General features: G+C 48.3%; 1 protein-coding gene and 1 long non-coding RNA gene across 2 annotated transcripts in view; both read right to left on the reverse strand.

Moving 5' to 3' along the window:
- The window catches only part of LOC130536639 (titin-like), a 135437-nt gene extending 114819 nt beyond the window's left edge, over nucleotides 1-20618 (reverse strand). Inside the window, exons 1-38 of the mRNA XM_057052736.1 lie at nucleotides 20350-20618; nucleotides 18074-18177; nucleotides 17410-17613; nucleotides 17037-17324; nucleotides 16839-16924; nucleotides 16557-16756; nucleotides 16350-16473; nucleotides 15944-16000; nucleotides 15613-15871; nucleotides 15453-15519; nucleotides 15115-15324; nucleotides 14602-14744; nucleotides 14357-14502; nucleotides 13781-14008; nucleotides 13425-13666; nucleotides 13117-13349; nucleotides 12882-13046; nucleotides 12634-12802; nucleotides 10824-12520; nucleotides 10467-10745; nucleotides 10095-10361; nucleotides 9701-9973; nucleotides 9346-9609; nucleotides 8768-9028; nucleotides 8430-8690; nucleotides 8046-8309; nucleotides 7692-7952; nucleotides 7356-7616; nucleotides 6570-6830; nucleotides 6348-6489; nucleotides 6097-6265; nucleotides 5439-5670; nucleotides 4392-4676; nucleotides 3939-4058; nucleotides 3617-3805; nucleotides 2280-2768; nucleotides 1550-2026; nucleotides 1142-1192 (exon numbers count right to left, since the gene is read on the reverse strand). Of these exons, the coding sequence (XP_056908716.1) occupies nucleotides 1142-1192; nucleotides 1550-2026; nucleotides 2280-2768; nucleotides 3617-3805; nucleotides 3939-4058; nucleotides 4392-4676; nucleotides 5439-5670; nucleotides 6097-6265; nucleotides 6348-6489; nucleotides 6570-6830; nucleotides 7356-7616; nucleotides 7692-7952; nucleotides 8046-8309; nucleotides 8430-8690; nucleotides 8768-9028; nucleotides 9346-9609; nucleotides 9701-9973; nucleotides 10095-10361; nucleotides 10467-10745; nucleotides 10824-12520; nucleotides 12634-12802; nucleotides 12882-13046; nucleotides 13117-13349; nucleotides 13425-13666; nucleotides 13781-14008; nucleotides 14357-14502; nucleotides 14602-14744; nucleotides 15115-15324; nucleotides 15453-15519; nucleotides 15613-15871; nucleotides 15944-16000; nucleotides 16350-16473; nucleotides 16557-16756; nucleotides 16839-16924; nucleotides 17037-17324; nucleotides 17410-17613; nucleotides 18074-18164 (9415 nt within the window). The 5' untranslated portion in view covers nucleotides 18165-18177; nucleotides 20350-20618. The remainder of the gene's footprint in view (nucleotides 1-1141; nucleotides 1193-1549; nucleotides 2027-2279; nucleotides 2769-3616; nucleotides 3806-3938; nucleotides 4059-4391; nucleotides 4677-5438; nucleotides 5671-6096; nucleotides 6266-6347; nucleotides 6490-6569; nucleotides 6831-7355; nucleotides 7617-7691; nucleotides 7953-8045; nucleotides 8310-8429; nucleotides 8691-8767; nucleotides 9029-9345; nucleotides 9610-9700; nucleotides 9974-10094; nucleotides 10362-10466; nucleotides 10746-10823; nucleotides 12521-12633; nucleotides 12803-12881; nucleotides 13047-13116; nucleotides 13350-13424; nucleotides 13667-13780; nucleotides 14009-14356; nucleotides 14503-14601; nucleotides 14745-15114; nucleotides 15325-15452; nucleotides 15520-15612; nucleotides 15872-15943; nucleotides 16001-16349; nucleotides 16474-16556; nucleotides 16757-16838; nucleotides 16925-17036; nucleotides 17325-17409; nucleotides 17614-18073; nucleotides 18178-20349) is intronic.
- A 3551-nt stretch (nucleotides 20619-24169) lies between these two features.
- On the reverse strand, nucleotides 24170-25223 carry LOC130528569 (uncharacterized). The gene is made up of 2 exons (XR_008951332.1): nucleotides 25132-25223; nucleotides 24170-24741 (listed from the first exon to the last, which is right to left on the reverse strand). It is a non-coding gene; the product is annotated as an uncharacterized LOC130528569 (long non-coding RNA).
- Nucleotides 25224-25430: the final 207 nt, after the last annotated feature.

Here is a 25430-nt window from a genome sequence, read left to right on the forward strand (position 1 = left end):
TCTTGAATATCATCTATTAAGATCTCTGTGCCGACTGGACTTGTTGGGGTTTTTCTTGAAGATGTTTCACCTTCTCTCCAGAAGGCTTCTTCAGTTCTAAACCTGCCATGGGCAGAGCTTGAAAATATAGCCCTTGTGGACCATTAGCATGCTAATGATCTGGGTGGTCACCTGAGAGTTGTTGGCAGGGTCGTTCACCTAGTTTTGGTTTGGGTGCTTCCTGTTTGTCTGCTGGGTCACATGGTGGTGAATCACCAAGTCTCCTGAAACAGTGTGAACCTTTGGATTGTTGGTGGAAAGAGTGCAGGACTGCATTGTGATAGGAAGTGTCTTAGCCCTCAGCCCAATATGGAATGTTAAGTTGGAAAAACCATCCTTACACAGAGGTGGTGGGCTAAGGCACTTCCTATCACCAACATACAGTGTAGTCCTCCACTGTTGGGTGGATCCTTTCCTGTTCTGCTCTATGCAATATCCCATAATACTACCAACACTTCATGGATGTGTTACTGGGGCTCAGGCTGTTCCTTCTGGACAGATGGTTGAGTTGGAGCACATAAAGCTGTAAGGAGGTTAAAATGTCTTTGTAGGTGAGCCAAGAACAGATCCGTTGGGTCCTCTCTGACTTAGAGATTTGTCTTTTCCTCTGACTGTTGGGTGATGTTTAACTCCCTGAGAGAAAGAACATCCTTTGACTGTTCAGGCATCGTTGCTCTCACTTGGACAGAAGATAACCAAACAGACACGTGATCTTGTTTCAGTGGAAGAGCAGAAGACTGTGGGGAACCATTGAGTGATTCTCTAGTAGATCATGCGACTCCAGAACTGCTGCCTGATGGCTAATCTGCTCTGGATCAAGAGATATTGGGTTGGAGAGGACTTGAGGACTTTGCACCTCCTCTGTTGGACTAATCTGCCTGGGTTGTAGACTCAGCAATGACAGTTTGTCTCCACATGCCGTCTTCTGACTCTGTTTGTCAAATGGCTGGCCGAGGATGAAATCAGGAAGGTGTGAAGGGTTTTTGGAGTTCTGCTTTACATGAGATAAAATCCCACCCATTTATAGTGTAGAAGCTGAAACTTCTGCTCTTAGAGACAAAAACAGAACAATAATGAGCCCGGGCGCCGCCGGCATATTTACCTTTTCCTTCCTTCTCTACACGAGTTCTAGGCTCCGCCTCCTCTGCAGTTACTGTGAAGACACAAACATTTCCAAATTAGACGAGACTGATTAGACTGAACAAAAATGTCTCAGAGTGTGAGACAGTTAGAGTTTGGGGACAGCTTGTGCATCCATAGTGCATTTTCATGTTTTATATCATCTCGTGCCTAAACTTGCTCAGATTTGTGAAAACCACTCAGAAGCGCCCCGTCTGTGTTTGAGTCAGTGTTGCAGACTGGGAAGGTCAGCGACCCCTCGTATACGCAGTGGTTAACCCTTGCTGAGGAAGTGAAGCAGTGTGCCTCTGCTCTGTGTTGGTGGGACAACGTGTGAATGAGTGGAGAGTAAAACGAAGAGCTGAAGGACTAGAAGCATGCAGATGCCAACCTTTCTTCACTGTGCTGCACTCAGCATCTCTGGCTGAGCTCACATGCTTGCTGTGACTGTACGAGCTCTTTAGTCCAGCTCCCACATTAGCATGTATGTGGCACAGGGGCCCATCACGTTTCACCGAGTACCACACCGACTCCTCAACATTCAACTGGTTGTAAAGCCAAATGACACATGGGAACCCCTTCTTAGCACAATTCAACAAATCTCCATTGGTGATGAAGCGTTCAGGTGAGAGCTTGATGAGAAAGTCTGAGCAAGGTCGCCCATCATGATAGCCAACATCTGGGAAATGCAGTTGGCTGATCAGGCTGTTCAGTCTCTGGTGTGAAGGAGGCGACAGGCCCAGCTTCTCCAGCGCCTCCTGCTTGTCTTGGTCGAGGGGGTCTGAAGAGTTCTCCCTGTCTGTCTGACATGATTTACGCACAGAATCGTTGGGGATGGGGGTTTCTGCTTTGACATAAGCTTCTTTAGCTGCTTGAGAATAAAGTTGAGGAGAGCAATTAGGGGTCAAAGTTTACACTGGTACAACACTAAAGTGGTTAGTAGGATGGAGGGATGAGGTTAGTGAGCGGTCAGCAGCACTACAAAAGGTATAAACTACAAAGGTCATTGTTCTATTCTACCTGAACAGGTAATAAAGATGAATTAATCATGGGGAGGAAGAGAATGCAGCAGGTGGAGAGGAAGGATGGACCGGAAAATGTGAAAATGAATGATTAACCACCTTCAACTGTGAGCTGGGCTGAGGAACTGTTCTGGCCGTGTTGGTTGGTGGCAGTGCAGCGATACACACCTTGGTCTGCCGTACCAACACCCTGGATGACCAGAGAGAGCATCCCCCCTGCCTGAGAACTCCTGATTCGCTCTGTGTCCACCAGACACTGTCCATTATGGTCCCAAACCACCCCGATGAGGGGCAGCCCATCAAACAAGCAGCTGAACTCGGCTCTCTCGCCGCTCTTCACACGTACATCACTCATTTCCATCAGCAGTTTTGGGCTGGCTGAGAGCTTGAAATCAAAGCTGCTCATCTGCAGCGAGCTCACACTCTCCATCTGAATGTGAACACTCCGAGACACAGAGGAACTCCCAGAGAACATCTCAGAAAACTCAGTGCTGTGGGTGGATTCTCCCACCGATTGACAACAGAAAGTCTCCATCTGAGCCTCCAGCACCTCATTTGTCTTCGACACACTAGCTAAGACCTTTTCATCTGGGCAACAGGAAAAAGTAGAACAATTAGGTCAACACAGAATTCTTGAGACTTCTTCACATGAATGGCATCACAGCATTTAAGCAGTTGAGGTGGAGGTCTGAGGATGAGTCTGGCTCGGTGAGGTGGTGGACAGTGGATGGCGTTCAGTTTCAATCATGCATGTTTGAAGAGAAAATGTGTCGTCGGGGAAAAAAGCCCAGTGATGGATTATCTGAGGAAGAATGGAGAGGAATGCTGGAGCGTTCAGCCGTGTTCTGAGCATGCTGCATTTCTCTGAAACGATGATTTTTCTCATCTCAGATAAAATCATCTGTCGATGAAGGAAGAGAAGACACTCGTGCATCGTGTCAGAGAAGGTTGGCAGATATTAACTAGGTTTAATTTTACCACGTTGTCATCAAAAAGAAAAAAGGTGAGTCTGATAAAAGAGGCTGGTTGAGCTCAGCAACTGAAGAAATCTCAAACTGTTCTGGTTCTAAACCAGTTTACAGGGGAAAGAGTCCAGAGTCACATAAGGTGACGGTAAAAGAAGAGCCCAAGATGGATCAGGCTGAAGGAACAAACAGTTACAACAGTCATCTTAGCTGCAGCTGATCTGGCTGAAACCAGCAGAAAGAACCCAAACATGCTTGAAAGCTCTCCGTGCGCACGTGGCTCGGCACACGCGTTTAACTAATTCAATGTGTTAATGGGAGTCATGACAATGAGGGTGAGGCGGCTTTGACACCTAAAAGAAGAACTTCTGGCGTATGATCTGAGGTATTTATCAAAAGAAAAGCTCCTTTGGCTCATGCACGTGCAGATGATAGCTGACGGACACCAACGGTTTCATAGCTTTTACTCACCATCCAGATGCAAAGTTGCAGAACATGTGACTAATCCAGCCGAGTTTGTGGCAACACATGAGTACTCTCCCTCGTGACTGGGGAGGACCTTGGATATCTCCAGCTCATAAGTGTCACCGTAATGAGACATCTTGACGATGTCCGATTGTGCCAGTTCTCTGTCACCACTGAACCAAGAAATCTGCAAATCTGGACACAGTGTCACACAGAATCAAGCACATCTTCCAGATTTAAGGAAGAAATTGTGTGTTTCTAAAGAGAAGCCCAGCAAAAATATGGGTATCAAACCAACAACCAACTAAAGCAGGACAGTCAGAGCTACCTTCTCCGGAGATCCTGCACTGGAACTGGGCCCGGTGTTTCTCAAAGACAAGAACATCCACCATGGGGGCAATGAGGACCGGAGGAGAGATCCGAGACATAGATTCCACCGTCTTAGGAACTGCAAGCCAGTCACCATGACAACAGACATTAACAAATACAGGACATGCTCGATCCAATTACATTCAAGACATCCCAGAAAAGTTAAGAGCAGCAGTATCAGGAAACACAACCAGAGAAAGTTGGCAGCGAGAGTCAAAAGTTCTACATCACAGAAGAATTACCACGAGAATACAAGCGTTAACACGGCGTGTTGCGCTCCGACAAAGAGGCGCTTAACGTGGTGGGAAAGGAGCCGAGCGGCACCGTGGTCAAACTAAATGAAAGCCATCATGATTGACATGTGGCGCCGCCCGGCTGTGGCGCCGCCCGGCTGTGGCCCGCGTGCACATACCTTCTACAGTCAGGGGGGCGGAGCTTGTGGCCTCTCCGTACTCATTCTTGGCCTCACAGCTGTACGTGCCGGCGTCCTCGCTGAAGACGTTGAGCAGCATCAGCGTGTGCTCCTCATCGTCATGGAAAAACTTGCAGGTATCGCTGGAGGCCAGAGCCAGTGAGTCTTTGCACCAGGACACCTGAGGCTTCGGGATGCCGCTCACTTGCACCGAGAAACGCACGGCTCGACCCGCAGACGCCACCTTGGGCTCCATGTGACGGATGATGTGAGGAGGTTCTGGTACTGAACACAGAGATGATGTGCTGATATTCCAAAAACCAGGACTGAGTTAAGGTTTGGCCAGTTCTGTTACGACCCGCCTGTCAGAAGGGTTCTCGTTGGACTTCCTGTTGTTATTCTCATCTTATTGCCACTTTCAGTGGGGCAACTGAATAAAAGGAAATCTGCCGACGAGGGCTGATGTGATCCACTCAAAAAAGGGTCAGATTTTAAAATGCTCTATATTATATTTATACATGCTCACAACACTCCCTTAAAATGAGTTTCCATCTTCCAAACTATTGTGGTGCATTCCACATTTCATTGAGCAAGTTTTAAGGACGAATTCTGTGGAATGAATTTTCGGGAAGATTCTGAATTTTGAGGATCCACTCGGACTCTTACTCGGTGCTTTCTTCCACTTGCATGTTTAGTTGTCATTATTTTACCATCTTCACTATTTTTCTTTTATTAATCCCAATATCAGTTATAATCAGTATTCATCCTTGACTTTTTTCAAATATTGATTTGTTATTTTTCCAATATAATATATTTTTCCAAAATAATGATCACAAATTAAATTATCCACTGGGACATTTGGGTGCTTGGAGCACCCTCTAGTGGGTTAAATCACTGGAGCGTGTGAGCCATGCTAGCATGTGCGTCATTGATTTGGGGGTTTACTGTATTGGTTAGCGAAGCTGGCCATTTGGGGTGTCCACAGCTGGTTAAACAGCTGGTTAGAACTCAAAACAACATGGGAGAAGATCTGCCGGTAAAACTTACATCGAACAAGAAGATTCATGGAAATCTGGTTCCTGCCAGCCAAGAAGGTGTACTCCCCAGCATCGCTTCTGAACGTCTCAGTGATGGTGAGACGGTGCAGCCGCCTGATGGTGGTGTACGTGAACCTGGTCTCTGCCTGGAACTGGAGTTCCACCCCATTCTTCATCCAGTGACCCTCCACATCGTCCTCATTCACCTCTAGCTCCAAAGTTGCTCTCTGCTTCTCAATAACCTTCAAAAACAGGTGAAATTCTCTGAAAACCTGACAATTCTACCAGAATTTGAAAATCTTAATGGATGTTTCTGCGAAGAATTTCAATGTTAATGTGCTAGATCCTGTTCACGCTTCAGTATTTTAGCTCTGTCATAAGGTCACCGACGGATTTCTGCCGTCCTCCAAATCAGGGTGAGGCAGTCGCACACTCGGTAACACCTGTGTGGTTAAGTCTGACATTTCCTGTCACTCCTCGAGTGAGGTTTGATAGAAAGGTTGGTTTGGAGACCGAGCAGAATAGTTGGACACATCCGCTGATGGGGACACTTGCAGTGTGAACACCCACCCACCTCAGAAGAGAGGTGTGAACAGCACGTGACCCAACAACTCAAAAAGCCGTGTAGTGTGAACTGGGCTTAAACCATCTGGAATGTGTGAGCTTACAGAGACGTTCCTGTCAGAAGGTTCAGAAATCTTCACATCCCGTCCTTCAACTCCCAGCTTGGCCTTGGACATGTTGGACCCAGCCACTGCGGTGTATTCTCCAGCATCAGAGAGACGGACTGATGGCAAAACCAGCCGGTGCGTGAACTGATCCGAGCTCATTTTGTACCTGCAGAAAATGATCAGGGGTTTGTTTCCATGTCGTCCCTTTTATGGCTGATTTTAGACGTCTTGAACAAGAATATCCTGACCTGTCTGACATCTCCAGTTCCTGACCATCCTTCATCCACATCACCTGGACATTTGGCTCAGAAATTTCACATTCAAAGGTGGCCCTCTTCTTCTCTGTGATCTTCAGGTCCTTCAGCTGTTTGGTAAATTCAATCACACGAGCTGCAGCAGAAGAACAAACCAGTGAGAAGCCTGAAGACCGAGTCAAGAGAATGTAAAGAAAAACAAACCCCGACGCTAACCCTCAACATGAAGATGAGCCTGTGTGATTGCAGAACCAGCAGTGAAAGTGTAGGTGGCGCTGTCTCCAAAGTGGACATTTCTGATGCTCAGAGTATGAGACAGCTGTTTGCAGCGAGCCTGACATCTGTCCGTAGGCCGGATCTCCACGCCGTTCTTCAGCCATCTATACAGGATGTGATCACAGTTGACGTCGACCTCAAAGGTGACCGTGTCCTTCTCCTGAGCATTCAGGTCCTGGAGGCTCTTTGTGATGATGATGGCTGGAAGACATCAGATGATGTCAGTGACTGAATTACATCACAGCAGCAAAATAAACACGTCATTTCTATGTTATTGTTTCTACAAATCTGAAATATAGATGTTCCGATATTTTTTTTGGTTTCGGTGAGCAAGAACCCCCCTTTAACACTGTTGGGGTTAGTTACATCTCCTTCCATGGTTTTACTGATGAGCTTCAAGTTCATCAAGCTTTTAAAAGCAGCTGTGAGGACCATTCAAGCACGACTGAACTGCCGGCAGATCCGACACATGTTGCCTCTGAGCCTGAAGCTGCTGCATTGGTGCTCTGGAGTCATTCTGGTCATCCAGAATGTTCCCCGAGATTCTAGATCAGTTCTGATGTTAAAGAGAGCTTCTTGAACCAAAGACTTGGGTAAACTGAAGCCATATTTAACAGCAGGTCAGCTGCTAACAAGGATGCGTACCAGAGCTAATGGAAGCACCTTTGATTAACCGAGTGGTTATAAAGTGTGCTGTTGCTTTAATGGTGAAAATTCAGGACTTACGGTTCACGGTAAGAGCTGCAGATACACGGTCTCTTCCACACATGAAGGTGTACTCTCCGGCATCTTCCTTGCTTGTGTTCATCACCTGCAGCCGGTGAACTTTTCCAGAGGACACAATCCCAAACTTGTCACTCATCTCAACCTCCACCCCATCCTTCAGCCATGTGGATGGAACGTTTAGGTGAGAAACCTCACACTCAAATGTGGCTAAATGAGTCTCCGAGACCGCCACGCTTTTCAAGGGTCGCGTGACGTGCAGAGCTGACGGGAAAATATCAAGGACATGTTAGTGACCTTTGTTTGGACGGACAGATAGGATACAGTGCTCACACTGACCCTCAACAGTGAGGCAAGCGCTGGTCTGAAGGTGTCCAACCACGGCCGTGTACTCGCCCTCTTTGGTCTTGTCCACCTTCTGAACAATCAGTTTATGGCTCTTCTTCTCAGAGATCATCTTGTAGTCATCACTGGTCTTCAGCTCCATATTCCTGAACATCCATCTGACAGGAATGTTGTCCTCAGAGAGGACCACCTCAAACACAGAAGCTGTTCCCAGCAGTGTTGTCACATCCTTTGGCTTCTTTATGATCTTGATGGCTGTGGAGGACATTTTGGTATTTGTTGTGTTGTCTAGTCTTGTTGTGTTGTAATGCTGGAGATGCATGTGTATGTGGGATGATCTTTCCTCACCCTCTACATTCAGCCTTGCATTAGCAGACAGCTTTCCCAGCCTGAAAGAATAAACGGACTCGTCCTGGGTGGTGCAGTTCTTGATCTTCAGGGTGTGGACCGTACCCTGGGCGCTGATCTCATATTTGTGACTGGGCTGAATTTCAACACCATTCTTGATCCATTGAGCTCCTCGCACTCCTTCATGGGTCAGTTCCAAGCTAAACACAGCATCCTGAGTCTGCACCACATTCAGATTCTTCATGGTCTTCTTTATCTTCACAGCTGTGGGAACATTCATAAGATATGTGTGAGGGCAAAATGTCTCGTATCATCAGGAATGTGAGATCAGTTGCTCTCATTTTGGTGTTCTCTTATTGCTTTATTCACTGAACCCAGACCTACCCTCAACTTTCAGGGAGGCAAAAGTCTTGGAGGTGGCGACCTCATAAGCATACTCCCCGATGTCTGCGGCTTTGGTGATGACGATGATGAGACGTCTTTTAGCACCATCGACCTCACTCAGGATGTTGTCGTTGAAGTCGAGTGGCTGGCCATCTTTCAACCACTTGCCTTTCACAGATGGGTTTGCCACCTCACACTCGAGCACCGAGGTCTGGGAGTCGGCTACTAGCAGATCACACAGAGGCTTCTTGATGGCACCCCCTGGGGGCAGGTAATTATGTCAGTCAGCTAAGGCAACCGTGAGTTGGCTGAAAGTGTTGGTTAATTAGCAAGCATACCTGATACAGTCAGAGTAGCGCTGCATGTCTTCTCACCAGCAGCAAATGTGTACTCGCCCTCTTCATCCTTCATGGTGTTGATGATTGTCAGCTTGTGGCGTTTGTCTTTTGACTCCATCTTGTATTTGATACCAGTTTTTAGAGGCTGCCCCTTGAGGGTCCAGAAAGCATCGATTCCAGGATGTGAAACCTCCACTTCAAAAGTGACGTTCTCAGACTCTGAACACTCCTTGTCCTTCATGGGTTTTGTGATCTGGACAGCTATTAGACAGCAGAAAGAGTTAACGGTTGCGTCTCAAATTCTTGTAATAAACTGTAACAACAGTTTGATGGACGGCACATAAAAAGATGTGACGTGTGTCTGTTCAACTGTCGCTTCTCTTGGCTTAATTGAGCCATAGTTGTTCTTAAAGCACCGCGACACTCCCCCAGCCAAAGAATATACATAGAAAGCCTGGATATTTCATGATGAATGGTTTAAAATATTAGGGTGTGAAGGAGGTGATAGGGCGCATGCAAGCAAAACCTCCCCAGGAGCTCTGAACCCTGTTTGGGTTTCCCCCCACAGTTGTTCTTACTTTGAACTGACAGTTGGCAGGAGGTCTCTGCACGACCAACGACCAGTTTATAGTGCCCTTCATCTGAGGCATGGGTCCTGGTGAAGACCAAACGCTGTTTGGCCCCCTTCACCACCATCTGGACCCGGTCACTGGATGTCAGCAGCTTGTCGTTGTGATACCATTTTATAGAGCTAATGTCTTGAACTGAGATCTTGGTCTCCAGTACAGTCTTTGTTCCTTCAACGGTGCAAAGGTCTTTTAGTGGGATCAATATTCCAATTGCTGCAACACAAGAGAAAGATTGTAAAAATTCATTTTATATCAAGATTCATGTACAATGTTTGGAATGCCACGTGCCCATCAGGTTTCTTACTCTGTATGAGAAGCTTTGCAGATGTGGAGATCTCCTGAGCAGGGACCTCAAAGGAGTACACTGCAGAGTCATCCTTGTTGGTGTCTTCAATGAGAAGTTTGTGAAGCTGCTTGTCGATAACAATGTGCACACGGTTCGAGGCTTCAATTGGCCGGCCGTTTTTCATCCAGACTCCTTCAACATTCTCCTGGGAGAATTTCACCTCCATCTGAGCTATTTCCCCCTCACATACAGTCATGTCACACAATGGCTGCATCAAGGTCACTGGGCGAACTGGGAAGTCACAGCAGACACGTGTTTAGATACTACACAGTCAAAAGAGCATGAAAGAGCTACCTTGGACAATGAAGTTCTAGAGCCAAACATCCTAATGGGCCTCCACACGAAAGCTTACATTTCATCTTCAGTGAAGCACTAGACTTGAAGTCGCCCACTTTGAAGGTATATCGTCCCTGATCTTCTTTCTTGACATCTTTGACAGAAAGGCTGTGCCTGCCACGGCGGGAGCAGATGACGTATTTGCTGCTGGGAGACAGCAGTTTTTCTCCAAAGAACCAGCTGCCTTCAGCATCCTCACGGGAAACAACACACTCAAACACTCCAGCGTATGTCTCCGGCACCTCGGTGCTCTCCAGCTGCTTTAAGATCTCCAGTGGGGCTCCTGTGCACAAGAACATGGTCAGTCCATGTGGATGACAAACATTTGGCTCTTCCTGTCACCTGTTCACCTCAGATTCTTCTACACAAATTCAATCTGGGTACCCACCTTCAACATTGAGCTTGGCACTTGTCCTGACGCCATCTTCAACCACCATGCAGGTGTATTCTGCCGTGTCCTTCATGGTAATCATCAGCACAGACAGGAAGTGAACCTTTCTGTCAGAGTGCATCCTGTACTTGTCTCCAGGGAAGATCTCAACGTTGTCTTTGAGCCATTTCACTTTGACAAACGGCTCGTTGGTTTCACATTCAAAGGTTGCCATTGTGTCCTTTTCCTTGACGTTGAGTTCTTCCAGTTTCTGTGTGAATGTGATGACCTGCTTTGCTGCAAAAGTCACAGCAACACAATGGTTAGAACAAGTGACAGATGTAAATGAAGTCCTGAGCACCTGTGTCATCTTACCTTGCACCAACAAGAAGGCATGACTTGATGTCTCTCCGGCGGTGTTGGAAGCTTTGACCATCACACTAGCAGAGTCCTCCGCTGTCACATTTTTGATCACCATTTCACAAATGTGGTCTTCGGGCCAATACCAGGAAATACGCTCAGACTTCTCGAGCAGGGTGCCATTCTTGAACCACTGGCACTCTGGTTCTGGTCTACCCACCACTCTGACTCTGAACCTGACTTCGTTTCCCTGTGCCACTGTCTGGCTGGTGATGCGTTCCAGGATCTTTGGTGCCTCCATGCTGGCTGAGATCTTGACACGTTCTGGTTTTTTAGATTTTGCTTCCAACTTTCTTCGCTCCTCCTCCCTCTTCTTATCAGCTTCCTCCTTCTCCTTAGCACGGTGAAGCAGTTCCTCCTTTGTTTTTCTGAGCAGATCCTCGTAGGACTCATCCCTCTTACGAGTTTTCAGCTCCACTGCCGTAATGGACTCGTAGTAGCCTTCTTCTGTGCGGCGCTTGAATTTGCCTCTCAGCTCGTCTGACTCCTCTGAGGCTTTCTCGTGGATGATTCTCTGGGCCTTCCTGAGTTTGACCACCTCTTTCATTTGAGATTCCTCTGCAGGTTTGTCAGTTTTCACCACCTCAAAGGGTGTTCTTCCAGGTTCTATCGTGGTCTCAGCCGGTTTCATATCAGGAGCACGGCGAAGATGAGTCCGAAAGTCCTCTTTTTGTTGAATCTCGAGTTTCACAGTGTGATCGACTGAGCCCAAGTTATTGTCGGCCATCACCTTGACCTCCCCTGAGTCGTAAGATTTGATGTCAGTGATCTCCAGATAATAAATTCCATCGTAGCGAAGTCTGTATCTTTTGCTTTTGCGGATCAGTTGTCCATTGAGGTACCAGTTGACTTTTGGTGCCGGATAACCTGTCACTCTGCAGCGGAATCTTGCCGTGTCTCCCTCCAAAACCCTGACTGGCTCAGGCAGAAGGACTATTTCAGGTTTCGTTTTCTCAGTTTCTTCCTCAGCTGTGACTCCGTATGGTCCTCCTTCATGTGCCAAACGCTCCAGCTCGTCAATTCTCTGAGCTCCTTTTCTACCCTCTGGAAGCTGAGACTCCTCTACAAGTCCCTTTTCGTCCTTCACCACCAGGGTAGCCGAGCTCTGGTCAGCTCCATAGTTGTTGGTAGCACGGCAGGTGATGACACCACTGTCTCTCGCATAAGCTATTTCGTAGTCAAGACTGCAGTAGCCAAACTCGTTGACCATTCGCAGCCTGTTGGCAGCTTCCAAGGGTTTGCCGTCATGCAGCCACTCCACCACCATGGTGGGATCACCAATAGGAGTCAGTCTGCACTCAAAATGAGCTGGACCGAAACGCTTCATGCGAATAGAAGTCAGCTTCTTCTTGAACTGTGGCTTCTGTTGCTTCTCTTTGTCATAAAGGTCACCCTCCTCCCATTGCTCTTGTCCATAGCGCAGATGCAGGGGCTCCAGTTCAGGAGGACTGATCTCTTTTGCCTTATAGGTTCCTTTTGGAATGATGATCTTCCTCTCAGGTTCTGGTTCCGGGTGGTCCACCTCAACATTGACCCTGCAGCGAGTGGTGTCCCTGCCAGCCTTGTTGATGGCTGTAGCCGTGTACCAGGCACTGTCAGAGCCGGATGCTGATGGGATCTGGAACTTGGCCTCTCCTCTGGTTCCATCAATTCTGCCATACATAAACATATTGATTAACCACATTGATCGGGGCTTTAAAAAGAATAGAAAATAGGGTCGAATCTGAGCTTGAATGATTCAAAGCTACAGTTAGATGATACATACTTGATATGGGGGTGCTTGTGTGGGGTGATGATGTCACTGTTTTTTAGCCAGACTATGTCAGGGAGGGGGTTTCCGATGGCTTTGACAGCCAGTTCAACCAGAGTCCCCTGCTTCACGATGATGTTCTTCAGCTTTTCAGTGAACTGAGGACGCACCAACGTTTCTTTGGCTGAAATAAAGAGCAAATGCTTCGCTATGAGACCCTGAGGTTAATCATCATTTGTAGCCATATGTAGCTGCAGTCAAACCTTCAACAGCAAGAGAAATAGAGACAGACGAGCGTCCGGCTCTGTTCTGGGCGATGACTGTCCACTCTCCAGAGTCCTCAGGAATGGCGGGGACAATGATCAAGGACTGTGTCCCATCCTCTTTCACCACTATTTTGTGGGTGTAATCGCTAACCACTTGTTGCCCTGATGAGACCACATATTGTTTTATTGCCAAGACATGTTGAAGAACAGCAGAATGAATATCTCGACTCACCATTGTGGAACCAGTACGTGTCAGGCATCGGTCTACCGACAACCTTCAAGTCAAATCTGGCAGTTTGACCTTCAGAACATTTCGACGATGATGGTTTCATGACAAACACGGGTTTGTACAGTCTTTCCAGCTGAGTCTCATCTGTCTCGTCAAGCCGGCGAGCTGGAGAACGTCCAGGAGAGCGGCTGGGTGACCGGATGGGAGAAGGACTGACTGAACCAGGGGATGTGGATCTGAGAAAGGCCCAGAAGTGTCAGAAGAGCTGTTGCCTGGTCAAGTGCCCAGTAATGGTCTCACTGATGCCTCACCTGATCTTCTGCACTACTGGCTGAGGAATGTGTCTCAAAGAGGTTTCAGAAGCAGATGGTTCAGTGTAGAGCTTCCCAGAGCTGACAGCATTTCCCGTGATGTTAGAAGCAAAGGCTGTGTACACACCCTCATCCTCTGGCAGAACCACAGGTATCCGAAGGCTGGCCCGTCCGTCCTTCAGAAATTCCATCTGATAACAGTCGCCGGGTTTGATCCGCTGACCATCTTTGAACCAGGTGATCTGAAGAGGCAAAAAACCTACCACTGAAGCAACTTGCAAATAGGCAGACTGTTAACTTCCATTTCACTGGAGATAGTGGTGAGTAAACAGGCAAAGTCTGTGTCCCATGTTCACCTTGGGGAGCGGCGTTCCAGACATCCTACAGTGGAAGGTGACTCCCATTCCCTCTCTGATCCTGTAGTTCTTGACCGGAGTATCAAAGCTGGGCTCCACAGCTTCAGAAGGAGTGGCGGTCACCATGAGCTCGCCATCTTCTGTAACAATCTCTTTGTATGTAATCTTCAGTATCAGGGATTCTATCTCCTGGATGATCTTCTGCTCGATGGCAGAAAGATGGAATTCCTGCAGATGATAGAAGACCTGAATGTCTGAATGGTTTAGAGGGAGACGTGCACAGAGGGGAACTCATTGCTTAAGCAACAACTCTTCACTGATGAACTTATGATTCAGTAAATTGGGAACAATGTTTGTCAGAAGCTGCTGACAAGAAGAAACCAAAGGTACAGATTCTTTTTTCATTCAATAGAAAAATGTAGCAATCATCATCTTGACTGACTAACGGCATTGATTGAATTCATGTGGATCAGTAATAATCAATAATAACATTTAAGCATCTTTAGACTCATCGCAGTCAGATTAAGGAAATTCTCCTCCACAGGTTTGTGGAGTTGTTAGCTAACACTCTTCTACCTGTCCAGAGATAACAGTGGTGCTTGTCGGTTCCTCTGCAGTGATGAAAACAGGGGGGACGTCGGCCACTCTGGGCTCCTGCTCCATGGCAACCACTTCCTGTTTCATGGTCACTTGCTGTTCCTTCATGTAGGCTTCATATTCCTCTGTTAGCAAAACACACATTTTATTCATCATTTCATCAAATGAGGCAGCGTTTCCTTGTTGTGGCAGATTTTTCTCCTCTCGTTAGGGTCGTATCGCACCTTCCTCCAGCAGGGTGGCCGACGCTGAAACCTCTCCCAGCTGGTTTTTGGCAAAGACGGAATATTCTCCAGCATCATCAGCAAAGGTCATAGAAATCTCCAACTTGCACTCTCCAGTGTCCTTTTTGTAGGCAACTTTGTATCTGAAAGACACGTGGCAGGAACCAACATGTCACACAGAAACTTGAGTTACAGAAAGAAGCCCCAAGAGAGATGATATCTAAGAGAGCGATCATCGGCAGGAGAGACGATCTCCTGGGACCATGAAAACCTGAACAAGAATAAAACACTTCAAAAGACTTTTTACCTCCTCACCAAAAGAGGAGATGTGACAGATAAAGAGGCTAATGCTAAAGTGTGAACACTGAAAAGACCAGTGGTGGATTTAGTGGCTGCTGCTACCACTGGGACACCCTGACGGACTCCCGCCTCTAAAGTACCCCTTTAGTCACATCCGCTAATAAGCTAATCTCTGTCTGCAACATCTGTGACACATCTGTGCAGATCAGTCACCTGTATCCCGTCACCAGGGGCACACCGCTCTTCTTCCAGATGACGTGAGGTTTGGGGCTTCCTCCAACCTGGCATTCAAACACCACACTTCCTCCTTCCAGCAGCCTCTGAACTCTGGGCATCTTGATAAAGAAAGGAAGTGTCGGGACGGCATCTGCCAGGCTCACGTCCTCCTGGGACACCTTCTCCTCTTTGACGTCTTCAGTTGCTCTGCAGAGATGAACACATTTGAGCAGTGAGCCAAAGTGCAGTGACATTTGGTGATATGATATGATCGGCAGATATTTGGTGATATGATATGATCGGCAGATATTTGGTGATGGCAGAGCCTGACTCACATTTTCTCTGCAGTTTCGACAGCTTGAGTATCAGCGAGCTCCTCTCTGCTCTCAATGTCCTCAGACACTGAAGAACGAGCACAGGAAATCAACATCAAGCTGACGGAACAAGTTCAGGGAAAAACAAATGATGGCTGGAACCAGGTGTGATGCTACTGACCTTGGACGAGCAGGTAGCAGGAGGTGCTGACAGTTCCCGCCTCGTTTGTGGCGGTGCAGGTAAAACGCCCACTATCTTCAGCAAACGCCTCACGGATCAGCAGCTGCGCAAGGCCGTCCTCATAGCTAATCTGGAAATCGCTAGAGCTCTCAATCTTGTAGTCTTCTCTGAACCACATGATGACAGGTGTGGGCTGAGCACAGATCTGGCACTCCAAGGTCACCGACTCGCCTTCTGTCACGTTTGTGTTCTTTAGGCCCTGCACACCAAGCAAGAGACTGTCAGACCTTCAGTCCCTGCACACCTGCAACATTTTGGCTAGCTTACTCACAGACACCAGTGTGGGTGGAGCTACATCATCAGCTGGTAGCGCTGCCACCTGCACTACCTGTCAAGGCACAGATGCCGACGGCTCAATGCCAGTATGTGGACGGATAACATGAACATTTTAAAACAAAGGAGGGAGGCTGGTGGGGAGAGCTTAAACCTTGCAGTCAATAGTTTTTAAAAAGAAAGATCTCTAGATCTGAGATCAACCAGAGATCGACTCGTGAGCAGCGATATACCAGCAGATTTATAGAATGCATACATTCCTGCATACAGCCTTGTTTTGAGTAACCATGGTGATAAGAAAAAAGAGTTCCAGCTACCAAATTTAGAAATTCAGTTATTAAGTTTCTCAGGCAGTGACGTCACGTTCTGGGTTATTCCTCATCCACCAGGTGGTGATGTGGTACCTGCTGCTCCTGGCCTCGCTGGGTAATGCTGCTGCTCATCACACTGGTGATACTGGTGTGAGTGGACTCAGTCATATAGCCTCCCTGTTTCCATGGTGGCAAGATGTCAGGACCTGCGGCTGGCCTGAAGGGGCAGACGGACAGAAGGAAGGTGGAACCTTTCACAGACCTAAGGTTACTCTCAGTAACTTGGTGACAACTACTCACCTGGCTGGTGTGGGTGTTGGTGCCTTCACGTGTCTGACTGGTGACGGGGACTGCTGGCGTCCTGCTGCCACCTTGGCCACCATTGGGGTGGGGGACTTGGAGGTAGGTTTTGGAAGAACTCTTGGAGGAGCTTTGTGAGCTAGTTCTGCCTCCTCCATTTGGAACTTCATCATAGTAGAAGTGTGAAAGCTGGTCTCCATCTTTTGAGGGTGAAGACACCAGCAGCCAACAGTGAATTATGAGTTTCACAAGAAGGTCTTTATGGTTGGAGGTGTGTCCTACCTGTTCCACTTCAGTCCGGGCTGTCTGGGAAACCTGTGCTGCTGAAATCAAAGTCTTTGTTTTCTTTGCTGGAATGGCTTCCTCGCCTGAACACAAAAGCATTAGCATTAAAAATGTATCCTAACAGTTTCCTGTCTGCTTCATGAAGGTTCCTTTGTGTGGATGCTCAGAAGAAGAACTGGTCCCTGCAGTGCTCACCCTGAACCAGGAGTTCAGCAGAGCAGGTGGCCCGCCCACTACTACTGGTGGCTGTCACTGAATACATCCCAGAATCCTCTGGGAAGGCCTCAGCAATCAGAAGGCTGTGCAGGTCCCCCTCCTGTAGGATCCTGAAGTCAGCAGAGCTCTGGATCTCAGCTCCTTCCCTGTAGAACTTGACCAGTGGAGTGGGGATCCCTGTGACCCGGATGTCCAATCTCACTTGGCTCCCCTGGCTCACGGTGGTACTCTGCAGCCGCTGGACAAAGCTAGGGGGCGCTGTCTCCGCTAGTGGAGAGAAAAATGAAACAGTGTCACAAATACCAGAAGAGTGTATCCAGGTATTTACTGAGGGGGGTTCGTGTGCCCTCACCTGTGACCAGGAGCTCAGCGGTGCTTGTGGCTTGTCCAGTAGCATTGGTGGCCCTCACTGAATACCTCCCACTGTGCGTGAGGCTCACCGCAGGGATCTTCAGAACAGCGCGGCCTTCGCTGAACGAGATCTGAATGCCGGGAAGAGCGGCAGCAGAAAGAACCTGGCCATCACGGAACCAGCTCACCTCAGGAACTGGAGAACCTGTGGAGGTACCAAACGTCTAATCAGCTAAACTGGAAGACAAAGAAGTCTGTCTTGGTTCTTTCACTATGAAAGATGGAACGCATCACGGTACCGTGCTTGGAAACATTCACGTGATGTAGCACGTGAGATTAGCATTGTCCCTGTACTGCAAGTCAGTTCAATTTAACTCAATTTATCTTTACCAACATCTGTTCCACTCAAACTTGTGTGTAGATGCTTGAGAGAAAGCCAGACCCTGACCCCCAACACGCAAGACGAGCAGGAAAGAGTCCCCCCCCCCAGGCTTTGACCTTTCTGTGTGGAGTTTGTATGCTATCTGATATTGTGTAGAATGAGAATGAATCCAGCCAGAATTCTTAATAAGCACTGCTCAGTATGTTTACTCGGAATCATTTTTATCTACATTTGTAACCAATCACCGGCCAGTAAGGCTGAAGGCCACCAGTAGGGTACTCACCACTGACTTGAGCCTGAAACGTGGCGGCACTACCCTCCAGTGCCACGACGTTCTGCAGCGGCTGAGTGAACGTTGGTGCTTGAGTCGACATGACCTTTGGCACCCTGAACCAAGACAGTAAGACCAACATCAGCTGAGGTACACAACACTAATGTCCAGCTTCAGATCATCTGATCAGATCAGCAGGTCCACTAGCACTGTGGACCAGAACCTTATATCCTTAGAGATCACTTATGCTAATGCTTCCCTTCGGCACCTGTGGCTAACACACACTTCCGTCAGCATCTTATTGTGATGTTCAGTTATTAAATATTGTCTAAGATTACCGTGGAAGGTCTTTGTCACGCAGGATAACCTTTCACCTTAGCAGCTATGCTAACACTGGTCTTGACATCACTTGACTGGGTTTTATACTGTAACAAATGTTTCATGCGATAAAAGTGAAGAAATGTTGGGCTGCAGCTTGTTAGAAAATAGTAGAAGAAGAAAAACATGTGTAGGGTTTCTTCTTCCTGGGCTTCAGCTTTAACAGCAGAAATGTGCTGAGCGTCTGTGCTGGGCTTCAGGTTTCTCCCAAGCTATAAATGTCAGGGGGCGGAGCCTGTTGGAAGGCAGATGACCATGATGGATGGCGGCAGCTGGAGGTCAGATGGAACATTTATCAACAGAAAAACGTAAAATAAAGAAGCCCTGAAGTTAAACACAGGAAAACACAGATGAAGTGAGAGAATTCACAGATTGCTACACAGCAAACATCTGGTTCCAGATGTTTCCACTGGACTAGTTCATGGTTGTAACCAGTTGCTTCATTGATTGATCTGTTGTTCCTTGTAGGAATTGGGTCAATTCATGCAAATGAAATCAAAACATTGTTTATTTTTCAGTTTGTTAAGAGAGCAGTGAATCAATGAACCCCTAACCAACCTAAACTAGCCCTAACCAACGTGAATGAACCCTAACCAAACTCAACTACCCCTAACCAACCTAAACTACCCCTAACCAACCTAACCTTAAATCTAAACTAATCCTAACCAACCTCAACTACCCCTAACCAACCTAAATGAACCCTAACCAACCTAACCTTAACCCTAAACTAACCCTAACCAACCTAACCTTAACCCTAAACTAACCCTAACCAACCCAACCTTAACCCTAACCAACCTAAATGAACCCTGACCAACGTAAACGAACCCAAACCAACCTAACATTAACCCTAAACTAACCCTAACCAACCCAAATGAACACTAACCAACTTAAACTAATCCAGACCAACCTCACTGTGACCCTAAACTAACCCTAACCAACCCAACCTTAACCCTAACCAACCTAAATGAACCCTGACCAACTTAAACTAACTCTAACCAACCTAAACTACCCCCTAATTCTGTCAACCAAGTGTTGATTCTGTTTTTCTAACTCGAACTGAATAAATCAGACGTGTTAACCAAATGACAACCTGCTTCCAGTTAAACCATCTCAGCCTCAACTCACTGGTGGTGAAGATCAATCGATTGATTCATTGATCTGGTAAATTGGTCCAAAACTGCAGAGTCATCAAAACTCAGGGGAGCAAATATTTGTTTGTTTGTTTGCTTGTTTGTTTGTTTGTTTGCTGACAGGTTTTTCTGACACTTCACAGAATAAAGGAAAAGATGAAATAAGCTAATAAGGACTAAATGTGATGAATGAAACAAAGAACGGGCTGATCCAGAACCTCAGGAGAAGAGGCTGATCCAGAACCTCAGGAGAAGAGGCTGATCCAGAACCTCAGGAGAAGAGGCTGATCCAGAACCTCAGGAGAAGAGGCTGATCCAGAACCTCAGGAGAAGAGGCGCCGGGTCAGTGAAGGAGGCTCAACTGGAGGGCTGATTCCACATCAGCTCATCAAAGGCATCCTCATGGAAGGTGATCAATAATCCTGATCAGAATGAAGCGGTGGATCCGCTCCCTGAACACCTCGTCAGGCCGGAGATATTTCAGGAGGAGAATGTGAGCCACCCATTTGGCGTGGCCAGAAATAGCCGTGTGGCCGGAGCTGTGAGTGACAGGCAGCAGGTGGGTCACCTGATAGCACCACCGCTCTTTCCCTTAAAAAGCCATCGAGCACCAGCTGGCAGCACGGCGGCTATTCTTGGCCTTCCTCAACTATCTGAAGCAACAAACGTGCAACAAACCTCAGAAACACACAAATTCCCCCACAGCCTTCACCCAGAGCCGGGGGGGCCCAGTGAGGCCACAGGACCAGCACATGTCTGGACACACCAACACACACTCACTTGTTTCCACAAGAGTGCCTGATGGGACGGCGCCCCAGGGGCTGGGACACGTCTTGTTATCCACAGAGATGCTCCAGAAGCTCCAGACAGAAGGGGTAGATGTGCTCCTCGCTGTCCCTCCAGGCCAGGCCAGGCTGGGAACTCTGCTCAGGAGGGCCTGCACACTCCCACAGGCTTTTATAATGGGGGGGCGAGCGCACCGTTACTGCTAACCCCTCCTATTGGCCACGAGGGGAGGGGGCACGAGGGCAGCCATTTATGAGCCAGCAGACCGAGCAGCTCCTCATCTCTGATTAGTGCTCGATGCTAATCACAGACTCCTGAAGAGCTTTGGGTTGTATGAACGGTTCTGTTCCCCAGGACACACACACACACACACACACACAGGCACACACACAGGCACACAGGCACACACACACACACAGGCACACACACACAAACACACAGGCACACACACATACACACACACGTACACTCACACACACACATACGCACACAGACACACACACATGCACAGTCACACACACACATACGCACAGACACACACACACGCACAGTCACACCCACACACACACACACAGGCACACACACACACAGGCACACACACATACACACACAGGCACACACACACACACACAGGCACACACACATACACAAACACACAGACACACACACATACACACATGCGTACACTCACACACACACATACGCACACAGACACACACACTCGCACAGTCACACCCACACACACACAGCCATAAACAGATTGTTACAACAGAGCGTTACAAGACCGCCCCCCCCACCCCCAAACAGGAAGTGAACCTTTGCTGTAGCCACAATATTCTGAGAGAGATCAGAATCTGTGATTCCTTCAGTATTCCAGAACAAGGAACAGTTCTGGACTTGGTGCCCACTGTTCCAGGTTTGGGGTGAATGCAGAGGTCAAAGTTCACGGAACATTCTCAAACTAGAGCAGCAGTTAGCTTAGATGAGCTAGGTCTCCTTAACATCTTTTTCCCTTTCAGGGTTCCATATGGAGGAGTTGCCAGTTCATCTCAGGGCCCTTTGTGAGCAGTTGTGGGTTTGGTGCCTTGCTTAAGGGTACCTGGGCAGTGGACTGAAGGTTTTCTTGCTCTTCCTGTACGACCAGAACACCTTCCATCTGGAAGAAACCATCAAAGCTAATCTTCAGAACATTTGAACTGGCTGGAGACTTCCTCTTGACGCCAAAGCAAGTGCTTAACAACAACAACAACAACCGCGCGCATTACAATAATAACAACGATGACACAACAAACCTCAGAAATAATTCAGCTGCACCGCCAGTGTTGTCCTGCAGGGGGCAGCGCTGCACTACCAGTATTGCCCTGCAGGGGGCAGCACTGCACCGCCAGTGTTGTCCTGCAGGGGCAGTGCTGCACTACCAGTATTGTCCTGCAGGGGGCAGTGCTGCACTACCAGTATTGTCCTGCAGGGGCAGTGCTGCACTACCAGTATTGCCCTGCAGGGGCAGTGCTGCACTACCAGTATTGCCCTGCAGGGGGCAGTGCTGCACTACCAGTATTGTCCTGCAGGGGCAGTGCTGCACTACCAGTGTTGTCCTGCAGGGGCAGTGCTGCACTACCAGTATTGTCCTGCAGGGGGCAGCACTGCACAGCCAGTGTTGTCCTGCAGGGGGCAGTGCTGCACTACCAGTATTGTCCTGCAGGGGCAGTGCTGCACTACCAGTATTGTCCGGCAGGGGGCAGCGCTGCACTACCAGTATTGTCCTGCAGGGGGCAGCGCTGCACCGACAGACGACGCCAGCGGCAGAAAATGAACGAAGAAATCAATGAAATGGGTTCAGACCGATAAAAGCAGGGTCACGTGTTTTAGAAGGGGAGTTAAATGAGCACCTGAACACCTGCCATGAATTCTAGATTATTACTAATCTATACTGCTGCTCTGAGCTCCGGCGGGTCCCTGAGGGCCTCCAGCAGACACAAGCTGGCAGATGAAGATGTGATGAAGGTGAAGCTCTAAATCTGTAGATGTTCTCAACAGCAGGATAATCCACCTGGACATCGGATTAAATCCCACTGAAGAAAATCTTTAATTTGTCCTCACAACTATTCAGATTTTCACAGTTTTTAATCTGAGCGAGCAGATTTTTGACCCACGTGTTGACACACACACACACACACACACACACACCACCACACACCACACACACACACACCACACCACACACACACGCACCACACACACCACACACACACACAACACACACCACACACCACACACACACACAACACACACACACACACACCACCACACACACACACACCACACACCACACACAACACACACCACACACAACACACACACCACACACCACCACACCACACACACACCACCACACACACACACCACACACACCACCACACACACACACACACACACACACACACACACCACACACATACACACACATCCATCCATCCAACCATTCCATCCATCCAACCATTCCATCCATCCATCCAACCATTCATCCAACCATTCCATCCATCCAACCAACCATTCCATCCATCCATCCAACCATTCATCCAACCATTCCATCCAACCATTCCATCCATCCATCCAACCATTCATCCAACCATTCCATCCATCCAACCAACCATTCCATCCATCCAACTATTCCATCCATCCATCCATCCAACCATTCCATACATCCAACCATTCCATCCATCCAACCATTCCATCCAACCAGTCCATACATCCATCCACCATTCCATACATCCAACCATTCCATCCAACCATTCCATACATCCAACATCCATACATGCAACCATTCCATCCAACCATTCCATACATCCATCATCTCTGAGCTCACACACAGTCTGACAGAGAAGCAAAGTGACCATCAAAGATCTTCTGGCCCTTTAAAATGTGGATACATATTTATTTACTTCCAGGAACGAACCTGGATTATTTTTATTTTTTCATTATTTGGACTGTGTCCATGGAAACGACTGTTCGTCTCTCTGATGAAGATGTTCATGTCGATGAGATCTTCAGCCTAACAGGATTAGCATAATTGCTGCCTTAGTTTGCTAATTAGCATGTGTTCGTGTCACTGTGAATGAATCATCGGCTTCATCTGCCCGGAAACATCACGACATTAATGTTCTGATGTTCTGATGTTCTGATGTTCTGATGTTCTGATGCTCTGATGTTCTGATGCTCTGATGCTCTGATGCTCTGATGCTCTGATGTTCTGATGCTCTGATGCTCTGATGCTCTGATGCTCTGATGCTCTGATGTTCTGATGCTCTGATGTTCTGATGCTCTGATGTTCTGATGCTCTGATGCTCTGATGCTCTGATGCTCTGATGCTCTGATGTTCTGATGCTCTGATGTTCTGATGCTCTGATGCTCTGATGCTCTAAAGTTCTGATGCTCTGATGTTCTGATGTTCTGATGCTCTGATGTTCTGATGCTCTGATGTTCTGATGCTCGGATGCTCTAAAGTTCTGATGCTCTGATGCTCTGATGTTCTGATGCTCTGATGCTCTAAAGTTCTGATGCTCTGATGCTCTGATGTTCTGATGCTCTGATGTTCTGATGCTCTGAATCATCTGCAGACACAGCAGATGTGCTGATGCAGGAACATCTGTCTGCTTTTCAGCTCCTTCGGGTCTGTCCACCCTGACCCGAACCACCCGAGTCAGAACACAAGGTGACCCAAAAGACTGTTGATCATAATACAAAGTAACTGACACACACACACGCACGCACACACACGCACACACACACGCACGCACACACACACGCACACACACATGCTTACACGCTTTTATGTGTGTTCTCTTTGATGATACAACGTGAGATTGTATTTTGAGATTTTAGTGCACTAACGTGTGAAAATGGTCCATAAAGTCCAGAATCCTGTTGCTGCTCCAGATGAAAGAAGTCAAACTTCAAAGCTGCAGAATGAGACGTGTCATTGTTGAAAGAGGCAGAAACATGAAGAACAGAACTTCAATGTTCTTTTATCTTCATCAACTCTATTCAGTCTTTAGGGAAAAGGTGATCAAGGTGCCACAAACAGACCATAATAACATCTGTGGAGCAAAGATTTATTAAAGATTAGGAGTGAGAAGATGTGCCGCTCTGCTCCTCAGATAAAGCCGCCGCTTTGCTGCGTCTGTGCTTCTGTCGTCCTGTTTGATTCGTCTGTTCTGAAGAAGACGAAGACGAATGAACGGTGGAATGATCGACTCCATCCTGTGAGGGGTGAATGTTCCCCAGAGCCCATCGAACACAGGTGTGAGCTCACCTCTGGACAGGTGAGTCACCTGAGGAATCCAGCAGCACTCAGATGATTCTGATTCGCTCATCCAAAACATTCAACTAACTGAGTTCACCCTGACCAGTCCCCCCTGACCAGTCCCCCCTGACCAGTCCCCCCTGACCAGTTCACCCTGACCAGTCCCCCCTGACCAGTCCCCCCTGACCAGTCCCCCCTGACCAGTTCACCCTGACCAGTCCCCCCTGACCAGTCCCCCCTGACCAGTTCACCCTGACCAGTCCCCCCTGACCAGTCCCCCCTGACCAGTTAACCCTGGCCAGTCCCCCCTGACCAGTTCACCCTGACCAGTCCCCCCTGACCAGTCCCCCCGACCAGTCCCCCCTGACCATCCCCCCCCCCCCAGTTCACCCTGACCAGTCCCCCTGACCAGTTCACCCTGACCAGTTAACCCTGACCAGTTCACCCTGACCAGTCCCCCCTGACCAGTTCACCCTGACCAGTTCACCCTGACCAGTCCCCCCTGACCAGTTAACCCTGGCCAGTCCCCCCTGACCAGTTCACCCTGACCAGTCCCCCCTGACCAGTTCACCCCGACCAGTCCCCCCTGACCAGTCCCCCCGACCAGTCCCCCCTGACCAGTTCACCCTGACCAGTCCCCCCTGACCAGTCCCCCCTGACCAGTTCACCCTGACCAGTCCCCCCTGACCAGTTAACCCTGACCAGTTCACCCTGACCAGTTCCCCCTGACCAGTCCCCCCTGACCAGTTAACCCTGACCAGTTAGCCCTGAC

Source organism: Takifugu flavidus, chromosome 1 (genome assembly GCF_003711565.1).
Source record: "Takifugu flavidus isolate HTHZ2018 chromosome 1, ASM371156v2, whole genome shotgun sequence".
NCBI lineage: Eukaryota > Metazoa > Chordata > Actinopteri > Tetraodontiformes > Tetraodontidae > Takifugu > Takifugu flavidus.